The sequence below is a fragment of the Oncorhynchus clarkii genome, chromosome 2 (genome assembly GCF_045791955.1).
Source record: "Oncorhynchus clarkii lewisi isolate Uvic-CL-2024 chromosome 2, UVic_Ocla_1.0, whole genome shotgun sequence".
Lineage (NCBI taxonomy): Eukaryota > Metazoa > Chordata > Actinopteri > Salmoniformes > Salmonidae > Oncorhynchus > Oncorhynchus clarkii.
The window spans coordinates 8,891,878-8,902,640 of NC_092148.1; the positions used below are offsets into that span (position 1 = coordinate 8,891,878).

The 10,763-nt window shown below is 43.6% G+C and overlaps 1 protein-coding gene across 2 annotated transcripts; it reads left to right on the forward strand.

The window, feature by feature from the left end:
• The first annotated feature begins 192 nt into the window (after positions 1–192).
• Positions 193–9,253, forward strand: LOC139379097 (protein DBF4 homolog A-like). 2 transcript variants are annotated; one of them, XM_071121921.1, is made up of 13 exons: positions 193–398; positions 754–846; positions 960–1,132; positions 5,041–5,235; positions 5,370–5,420; positions 5,620–5,689; positions 5,801–5,889; positions 5,984–6,029; positions 6,613–6,658; positions 6,784–6,909; positions 7,206–7,338; positions 7,488–7,612; positions 7,932–9,253. In XM_071121921.1, the coding sequence occupies exons 2-13, from the start codon at positions 801–803 to the stop codon at positions 8,797–8,799; spliced, it is 1,968 nt and encodes a 655-aa protein (XP_070978022.1). In that variant the 5' UTR covers positions 193–398; positions 754–800; the 3' UTR covers positions 8,800–9,253. The 2 variants fall into 2 exon arrangements, with proteins under 2 accessions (XP_070978022.1, XP_070978011.1); XM_071121910.1 differs by lacking the exon at positions 193–398 and having other exon boundaries at positions 732–846; positions 7,215–7,338.
• The last annotated feature ends 1,510 nt before the right edge of the window (positions 9,254–10,763 follow it).

Below are 10,763 nucleotides of genomic sequence, written 5' to 3' on the forward strand. Positions count from 1 at the left end.
ACAAGGAGATCCAGCACATAGTTACAGCTACACTACCTAACTAACTAAATATCTATAAATATGACAAATTCCAATTTCTCAATAAATGATTCGTTAAGGATAAAGTAATCAGTTACTTGCTTGATCAATTTTTTCATTTAGAAAAGCCAGAAAAAATATGTGGAAACATCGCATTCGAAAGTAATGATAACTTTCAGCAACAACACCCCCTTTTTGGAATGACGGGATTTTTCGAAGCGGGAAAGAACATCTATGGCACAACAAAATATTATGGCAACAAAGTAATCTTAGCGGAACCAAAACAATTTAAAGATACTACTGAACTTTCGTGAAATCGGTTGTAACAAATGTCAATTTAGGGAAATATATTGTTTTACAAGACCACAGGCTCTCACGAGGTAAATATGAACTTTTAGCCAGTGAGTTAGCAAGCTAACGTTACTTAGTAGCTAGTTAGCTGGCAGATTCCACTTCCTGTAGTTTAAAAAACAGGCTATAAAAACAAAGTTTAAATTGCCGTGGTAAGGTTTTGTTGTTTGCTTGTGCTAGCTAGGGTCTGTTCGTTTTCTTTGAAGTCCTATTTTTAATTTTAAACTTCTCTAACTATGTCAATATTTACATTACTCCTTAAACTTATTTTTGTTTTATTTGTAAAGCTAACGATTTTATGCAGTTTAGCTAGATAACGTTACAACGGTTAACGTTAGCATCCATTAACTCAGTTTGTAAACATGTCTATTGCTTACAACACAGGAGAATACAAGGATATTCTATTCTCCTCTCAAATTATATTGAATAAGATGAAATCTAGACGCACCCAAAAGTCTACAAAACCCCGTTTACAAGGTAAAGGATATTTTTAAACATGTAACTAGCGAACGTTATTAATACATTGTTGATGAGCCTTATCTGCAAGAAAGTTATGTCAAAAATTGAAACTAACTTTGCTAATTTTTCAGACCCCAAACTCGCTGATAAGGGGCACAAGTCAGCCTCGAAGAGCCATGCCAAACCACCATGTGAATCTTATCCTGCCCAAAAAAAGCCTTTCACTGGGAAACTATTCTACCTAGATTTGCCATCAAACAGAAGAGCAGAGACATTAGAGAACGATATCAAAAGGTTTGGAGGGGTACGTGAATATTTGTTTCCATCTGTTAGCATTTGACATCATGACATAGACTGTAAAGTATTATAGCACATTGAATGTGGATGATAGTTAAGGATAATCATTCCTGAGCCAGCGAAATAGGGCATTCAAATTGACAGGTTGTGTGAATTGTTAATAAGGTGTTGTGTTGACATACTGCTGATCATGGACCATTTTGAAGTGAAATGACAACTTGCTGGCTTTCACACCAATGTGGCTACTGTCTACTTACTGTGGAGGAGGAGTGGCTTTCAGTCTTTTGGAACATAACTCTTCTAGTGATGGCTTCTGTCTTGTTACCGGAGTTGTTATCTCTCTGGTTGACTCACTTTGATACAATATACATGCAGTAAGTTATTGTCCATTTACATAGAAATTCATTTTGTGAAGTCAGCATACAAACACTACACTATAATACATGTAGTACGGAAAACATTGGAAAGTTAGTACTCAAGTCACACATATTTAAAGTCTGTGGCTTAACTGTCCGACCATGTATTGGGCCTGCATCTGTCCTATGTCCCACTGTTCAGCAACCTGATAGCTGACGAAATCAAGCACAACCTGCTCCTATTCTTGCTGAACAGTGGGACCTATATCTCCTTCCGGAGTGCAGCAGCTCAAAACTTTGTGCAAGATTGTGCGTGTGGGGTCCTCATAGAGACCCTGAAACCCCTTGCACTGCTGCCCGCTGTCATGCCTCTCTTTTCACCACCATTATAAATACAGTATTTGATTAATACTCTGGCTCAGGATGGACCTTGTGTGTTCTCCCCCAAATCAAAGTTTATTTGTCACGTGTCCTGAATACAACAGGTGTAGGTAGACCTTACAATGAAATGCTTACTTACAGGTTCTAACCAATAGTGCAAAAAAGGTGTTAGGTGAACAATAGGTAAGAAAATAAATAAAACAACAGTAAAAAGAAAGGCTATATACAGTAGCGAGGCTATAAAAGTAGCGAAGCTACCTACAGACACCGGTTAGTCAGGCTGATTGAGGTGGTATGTACATGTAGATATGGTTAAAGTGACTATGCATACAGTGGGTCAAAAAATTATTTAGTCAGCCACCAATTGTGCAAGTTCTCCCACTTAAAAAGATGAGAGGCCTGTAATTTTCATCATAGGTACACTTCAACTATGACAGACAAAATGGAGAAAATAAATCCAGAAAATCACATTGTAGGATTTTTAATGAATTGATTTGCAAATTATGGTGGAAAATAAGTATTTGGTCAATAACAAAAGTTTTTCTCAATACTTTGTTATATACCCTTTGTTGGCAGTGACAGAGGTCAAACGTTTTCTGTAAGTCTTCACAAGGTTTTCACACACTGTTGCTGGTATTTTGGCCCATTCCTCCATGCAGATCTCCTCTAGAGCAGGGTTTTGTTTGGGGCTGTTGCTGGGCAACACGGACTTTCAACTCCCTCCAAAGATTTTCTATGGGGTTGAGATCTGGAGACTGGTTAGGCCACTCATCTTTTTAAGTGGGAGAACTTGCACAATTGGTGGCTGACTAAATACTTTTTTTGCCCCACTGTATATGATGAACAGAGAGTAGCAGTCGCGTAAAAGAGGGGTTGGCGGGTGGTGGGTAGCGGGACACAATGCAGATAGCCCGGTTAGCCAATGTGTGGGAGCACTGGTTGGTCGGCCCAATTGAGGTAGTATGTACATGAATGTATAGTTAAAGTGACTATGCATATAAGATAAACAGAGAGTAGTAGCAGTGTCAAATGAGGGGTTGGGGGGGCACACAATGCAAATAGTCCGGGTAGCCATTTGATAACCAGTTCAGTAGTCTTATGGCTTGGGGGTAAAAACTGTTGAGAAGCCTTTTTGTCCTTGACTTGGCACTCCAGTACGGCTTGCCATGCGGTAGTAGAGGGAACAGTCTATGGCTGGGGTGGCTGGGGTCTTTGACCATTTTTAGGGCCTTCCTCTGACACCGCCTGGTGTAGAGGTCCTGGATGGTAGGCAGCTTTGCCCCAGTGATGTACTGGGCCGTACGCACTACCCTCTGTAGTCAGGATGCTGCCGGTGTTGCAGCTGTAGAACCTTTTGATTAGAGGTCGACCGATTTAATCGGAATGACAGATTTAATTAGGGCCGATATCAAGTTTTCATAACAATCGGAAATCTGTATTTTTGGACACCGATTTGGCCGATTTTAAAATAATTTAAAAAAATGTAATTAACAAAATAAAATGTACACATTTTATTGAACCTTTATCTAACTAGGCAAGTCAGTTAAGAACACATTCTTATTTTCAATGACGGCCTTTGAACGGTTCAGGGGCAGAACAACAGATTTTTACCTTGTCACAGAAGTATATATTTTTTAAACCTGCATATTTTGCTAAAAGAAATCCAGGTTAGCAGGCAATATGAACGCTGAGCTGTAGTCAATGAACAACATTCTCACATAAGTGTTCCTTTTGTCCAGGTGGGAAAGGGCAGTGTGGAGTGCAATAGAGATTGCATCATCTGTGGATCTGTTTGGACGGTATGCAAATTGGAGTGGGTCTAGGGTTTCTGGGATAATGGTGTTGATGTGAGCCATTACCAACCTTTCAAAGCACTTCATGGCTACGGATGTGAGTGCTACGAGTCTGTAGTCATTTAGGCAGGTTGCCTTTGTGTTCTTGGGCACAGGGACTATGGTGGTCTGCTTGAAACATGTTGGTATTACAGACTCAATCAGGGACATGTTGAAAATGTCAGTAAAGACACTTGCCAGTTGGTCAGCACCTGCCCGGAGCACACGTCCTGGTAATCCGTCTGGCCCCGCAGCCTTGTGTATGTTGACCTGTTTAAAGGTCTTTCTCACGTCGGCTACAAAGAGCTTGTTAACACAGTCGTCCGGAACATCTGATGCTCTCATGCATGCCTCAGTGTTGTTTTCCTCGACGTGAGCATAGAAGTGATTTACCTCGTCTGGTAGGCTTGTGTCACTGGGCAGCTCGCGGCTGTGCTTCCCTTTGTAGTCTGTAATAGTTTGCAAGCCCTGCCACATAAGATGAGCATCGGAGCCGGTGTAGTATGGTTCAATCTTAGCCCTGTATTTACGCTTTGCCTGTTTGATGGTTCGTCGCAGGGCATAGCAGAATTTCTTGTAAGCTTCTGGGTTAGAGTCCCGCACCTTGAAAGCGGCAGCTCTACCCTTTAGCTCAGTGCGAATGATGCCTGTAATCCATGGCTTCTGGTTGGGGTATGTACGTACAGTCACTGTAGGGACGATGTCCTCGATGCACTTATTGATAAAGCCAGTGACTGATGTGGTGTACTCCTCAATGCCATCGGAAGAATCCCGGAACATGTTCCAGTCTGTGATAGCAAAACAGTCCTGTAGTTTAGCATCTGCTTCATCTGACCACTTTTCTTTATAGACCGAGTCACTGGTGCTTCCTGCTTTAAGTTTTGCTTGTAAGCAGGAATCAGGAGGATAGAGTTGTGGTCAGATTTACCAAATGGAGGGCGAGGAGTACAGGTGATCATTTAACATGTTGATAGAAATTTAGTAGAACTGATTTAAGTTACCCTGCATTAAAGTCTCCGGCCACTAGGAGCGCCGCCTCTGGGTGAGTGGTTTCCTGTTTGCTTATTTCCTTATTCAGCTGACTTAGTGTGGTCTTAGTGCCAGCATCTGTCTGTGGTGGTAAATAAACAGCCACGAAAGTATGGCTGAAAACTCTCTAGGCAAGTAGTGTGGCCTGCAATTTATCACAATATACTCTACTTCAGGCGAGCAAAATCTAGAGACTTCTTTAGATTTCGTGCACCAGCTGTTGTTTACAAATATGCACAGACCGCCGCCCCCCCCCCCCCCCCCCCCCCCCCCCCCCCCCCCCGCATCTGACCCAGTGTCTCTGTCCCCTCTCTCAGACGGTGGAGAAGTTCTTCAGCAAGGAGATCAAGTACCTGGTGTCTAATAAGAGAGAGGCCAGGTATGTGCAGTTTCATGGCCGCGACTCACTTGTCCCAAGCCCTGACTCTGGGCACAGCTCCCCCCACCCCCTCCCCCGTCCCGGCAGCCACAGAGACAGCCTCAAAGGAAGCTCCCAGGGCCAGGCAGACATGGTGAGCCAATTCCTCTCTGTGTCTGTCACTGGTATCTGTATCTCAGTGGGGTCATTTTCCATGATATGCTCTAAAACTAAAGCTATCCATATATATATTTATCCATCTCTCCCTATCTCTCCGGTATTTGATAGGTGGTCATAAGCAGGGGCAAGTCTTTTGTGAAGAGAGTTGTAAAAGAGCAGGTTTGTTAAGATCTTCACTAATGAGTTTGGCAAGCTATTTCCAACCTAATGCTACATGTTACTTTTATTGTTTCTGACTGATAGTCGTCAGGAACTTCAGGAAAGTTTGCACTTTGGATCGAAATGCTTATTCATACTTCAGGAGATACTTTGGATTTCAGTTCTTCGGGTTAAGATGTTCATTTGTTTTACCCTGTAGGTGAGAATACAGGTCAACGAGATTCTGTCCAATGCTCTGGAGTGGGGAGTGAAAATCCTGTACATTGATGGTAACATGTCTATTAATTAGTTTGATAAGAAATGTTGACATAATGTTTATTATGACAATGATACTTTCATATGCAAAAAAAAACATTTTCTTGAATTTCCTTCAATTCCAGATGCAATAGCTTATATGGAAAAGAAGAAAAGTAATGTTAAGTATACTGCTGAAAAGCCAACCGCAACCACAGCTGCTGTCACAAAAAGTGTAAGTCGTGTTTCTGGACTTATATTTTGACAGTTCTTTCCTGGAATAACATATCACTTACACCAGTCTTGTGTGTTATTCCTTACTAATGTAGGCCAAAAGAGAACCTACAGGAAAACCATCCTTCCTGAAGTATAAGGGTAAATAATGTCCTGCTGCACGTGACGCACGTGTTGTCTGTTTACTGCTTCATCACTGTGTTATTGTTATAGAGAACTTCTAACACCTACGTATATCGTCTCAGTAGATTAAGGTTGATGTTGGTTGTACGATAACACTGGTACTCACAGGAGGTCAGTGGCACCTTAATTGGGGGGGGGGGGCGGGCTTGTGGTAATGGCTGGAGCAGAATCAGTGGAATGGTATCAAATACATTTTTTATTTTATTTATTTAACTAGGCAAGTCAGTTAAGAACAAATTCTTATTTACAATGATGGCCTACTCCGGATGACGCTGGGCCAATTGTGCGCCGCCCTACGGGACTCCCAAACACGGCCGGTTGTGATACAGCTTGGACTCGAACCAGGGTCTGCAGTGACGCCTCTAGCACTGAGATGCAGTGCTTTCGACCGCTGCGCCACTCTGGAGCCCATGTGTTTGATGCCATTCCATTTGCTCCGTCCAGCCATTATTATGAGCCGTCCTCCTGTATATCATTATGAGAAGGTATTTGACCCAGACATAGGCACGGTCTCTAATGCTTTGTTCTGTGTTTTACTCAGGTGGAAGGATCCGTAAACCCTTTGTAAAGGTAGTGGACTCCAGCAGGTGGGTCTATGAAAGAGATGATAGACTCTGATGTCTGTAGTATTGACATATTAAGGCAATTCTTATTGTCATTTTGTTGGTGTTTGAGCATGTAATATAGCATCTATCTTATGTCTCTCTGCCAGACATTACCGTCCAATTTATCTGGCCATGCCGAACATGCCAGAGTTTAACCTAACGTCAGCTCCCCCCTGCAGTCCATTCTATGTAGAAGACCAGGAACACTCTGGGAAGAGACCTAAAGTGCACGGGTATGGAGTCTAAATTCACCAAACGCCTCACCTTCTTAACCCTTCTTGTTGTGAACATTAAGAAAATCCACCAATTACAGAAAAGCAGTGTGGCAGTATATTCCCCTGTCTTGGCATTTGTGTTTTACCTGATTCAACAAAACATCCAGCTTTTCCTACTGTTGTTGATGGGGATTGCTACAGCAGAAAATGGTTATGTATTGCTTAGCACCCTCCGGGACTAACTGCTAAGTCTTGGTTGCTAGGCAACTATATGTGATTGAACTCTGACCTGGCTATAACTTACTGACCTATAGGTGTCTCAGGAACCGAGGGGCGAGAGTGTCAGCCAGTGAGGAGAGGGGGCAGGACCGGGCCAGGAGGAACAGGGAGAAGAAACGTGGAGGCTACTGCGAGTGCTGCACGCTCAAGTACAACAACATCAAAGCTGTGAGTTAGAATACATCTGTTTTAATGTATGTAAACATAGTTAACACGTGTTTATAACGAGGACCTAATCATGTACAAAAGGCCTTCTGTACTTGATGTAGTGGTAGCAGACGTTGTGGGAATGCTTGACTTGTGTCTGTATTCTGCAGCACCTGCGGAGTGAGCAGCACAAGGCCTTCTCCAGAAGTGATGAGTACCTGGTGGTGGACAGGCTCATCACCACACTGCCCTTCAACTTCAGTCACATCAAAACAACACAAACTCCAACCACAAGGTACATTAGTCTTACATTTTAGTCATTTAGCAGATGTTCTTATCCAGAGCGTCATACATTTTCTAAATTCACCGTGGGAATGGAACCCACAACCCTGGCATTGCAAGCACCATGCGCTACCAATTGTCCACACAGGAGCAAAATCTACCCAAATCAAAAGTAAACGCACATATATTGAATGCTGTTCTGTTACATGTTTGTTAGGAAAACAAATGCAATGTTGTGTGAAACATTTGGCAGATTGCCTGGTTTTTTTCCACCCCTGATTTTCTATGTTGTGCTGATCACCACATCTCTAAGTCATTTTTTGTTCCCACAGGTCAAAGTACAGCATAACCTCCCTGATGTGTGTTCCTGGACCCAGTATACAGATGGAGGGAGGTGTGGAAACCAAAGAGCTGAAGGGGGGATTAATGTCCCTCTGGTCTACTACAGTGGAGCCCGCTCTCTCCCAGAGTGTGGAAAACCCCTTGGAACAGCCTCGGAAGTGCAACCGAGGAGCCCCTGTTCCCCACAGCACCAGCGAGGGTGAGAAGAGGTGCTCTTACGTCCCAGACAGACCCCAGCCCAAGCACAGATCCCTGTCCTGCAAACAATGCTGCCGACAGGGATACCCGCGCAAGCACCCCCAGAGGGCTGGGCTGAGTCAGACACCTGTGTCTAATGCAGAAATAGACCCTTCTACCCATGACTCTGTCGCCAGCCCCAGACTTTCCCATCAGGGCCAGAGAACTCACACAGGCAAAGATGGCCGCTCTTCATTTAGTCACACAGAGGATTTACAATGTGGCGATCCAGCTAGACGTGTGAAGGTCCCTTCCAGTCAGTACGAGGTGGCAGGGCCTTCAGAACACCACAAGCTCAGAGCTTTAGAGGAGAGTGAACTGAGTCATGATACGTTGGCTGGGGATACTCTTCCCAGGAATACTGGGGGTGTTCCGGAGCTCGAGGCAGGTGACACGGAGACACACACCCCTCCTCCTGCCAGGACGTTACAGAGGAGGGTCAGGGATTACAGACGGAAGAGAAGGAAAGTTGAGAAGCAGCAGACTGCTCAGGAGCAGGAAACACCGAGCAATGTTCCCAGCAGCTCTCTGCTGAACCTCTGGCAGCTGTTCCACTCCAGTGAGGACATGGAGTGTGAGTTCAGAGGCTTTCCCAGCTGTTCCACTCCAGTGAGGACATAGACTGGGAGTTCCAGGCCTTCCCCAGCTAGAGAGGAGAGGGGGGGGGTGGGGTTAGGGTAACCCAGAATCTTCCCAATATGAGCGCTAACCTGTTACGGACTCACTGTATGAACTTATTGTATGACAGTTTAATTGAGTGACATAGCAGATCTATATGGGAACCCATTGACTGTGGCTCTTTAAACCTATGACTTCTATAAAGGGAATAGTTCCCTTCAGGTTGGGAGGGTGGTGGTGCAACACTATTGTGTTGATTTAACCATGGCAGCTTTTAGTCTACCTGGCTTTTTTACCATGACTGGTTTTATCTGGAGAACAGGCTGGAGCACTATCCTCGGTTCTGTACAACGCCTGCATGTGTTCTGGTGTCCAGAGGAACTGCATGGTTGTGTTTTTAGTATGTGGTATTGTATATTTTTAAAACATTTAAAAAATAAAAAGGGATACAACCGAAGGTCTTCTATTGAATTGTCATTACATTTCCGTACATATTGTACAGGTGAAAAAGGTATCTACGTGACGTCTGTTTGATAAATGAAAGACTACCTAAACCGCTCTGACATGTCTGTGATCAGTTGAATGAGCACATTCTCATAGATAAGAGTACATAGCTCTGACCCTGGACAAGCTGTGTTACACAAAGGAGAGGACTCCCTCAAGGCTAACTTGTCATAAAGCACATCGTCCTCTTATACAGCCACCAACACAGAGAGACTCTGAGACAAGGCGAGAGGGATTGCTTCCTCTTTCCCTCCACAACAGTAATAAAGAAGTATTTGCACTTTCTCATGTACTAAATGCATCTAGAATTCACCTCAGCATAACTGAAGGAGAAATGCATCAGTTTTCTAGACTTTCCTTATTTGTGTGCCTGTATTTAGCACAGTGCTCTTGTTCTCCCTCATTTCTTTAAAATGAATGCACAGGGGTCAGATGGGAGTTATGTGGCGCTGGTGATTAGTGACTGAATAGGAGATGCAATTTAAACTTGGTGTCTGGGCTGTAAACAGGCAGGGCCGTGCACAGACCTTTTTTTTGGACACACCCCCCACAACAACAAAAATCTGCACTGCGGTTACAGACTCATTAAGCAAAAATGACAAGAGAGAAGAACAGCACAATCTGATGAGTAAAGTACACACAATTTCAGAAAGCGCGTTCCGTTTCCACCAGCCATCACTTTGGAGGGCAGCCTGCCTAAAAAGTGCTTGATGCCAGCTGGGTAGCCCTGTTCTGCCTCACAAATATCGTAATGCATTTGCCAGAATATGTAACATCTTCATCCCATAATGTTGAAGTCATAATATCGATGTTACAGCTTCTTTAGACATAGGCCAAGTTTGGGTGGCTACTGGCAATTTCTGAAATAAGACCACATCACCAGGTAGCCTGTTGTTCTGGCAATGATGAGTCAGTAGTTGATTGCTAAACTGTATTTTATATGGATGATTAATGTAGGCCTACTCTGTTTTTGCCGGGTAATACTGTCTTTCTGTCCACAAATTTGGATAGGTTAGGGCTATTTGGATTCCTTGGGACATCCCTACCCTAAACATAAGCTTAGTTTAACCCATACCACCTTTGCCCAACAATGCTGATGACTGGTCATTGTCAGTGGAGTGTATTTATGAATGCCAAGGGAAGCCAGCCCCCCCCCCTCCCAAACTTACCAAGGAACAAATAAAAAACGAAATAATTTATCTTTCGTCTCTGTGTTTCATAATTGTCCTTTAATTCGTAAGAGCTTGACTGTATCTCACAGGAGAAAGCATCTGAGAGGGCGAAACAGCTCCCCTCTGTCTCCATGTGTAGGCCATCTACCTGATTCTGTCTGGTCCAAATGAGGATGACATTGTTGCTGCCAAAGCATTGAAGGCAAGGGAAGCCAATGAGCATTTGAAATTTGAAATTTAACCTTTATTTAACCTTCTGTCAGGCCTCCCTTGACAGAAAAAGTATATCAG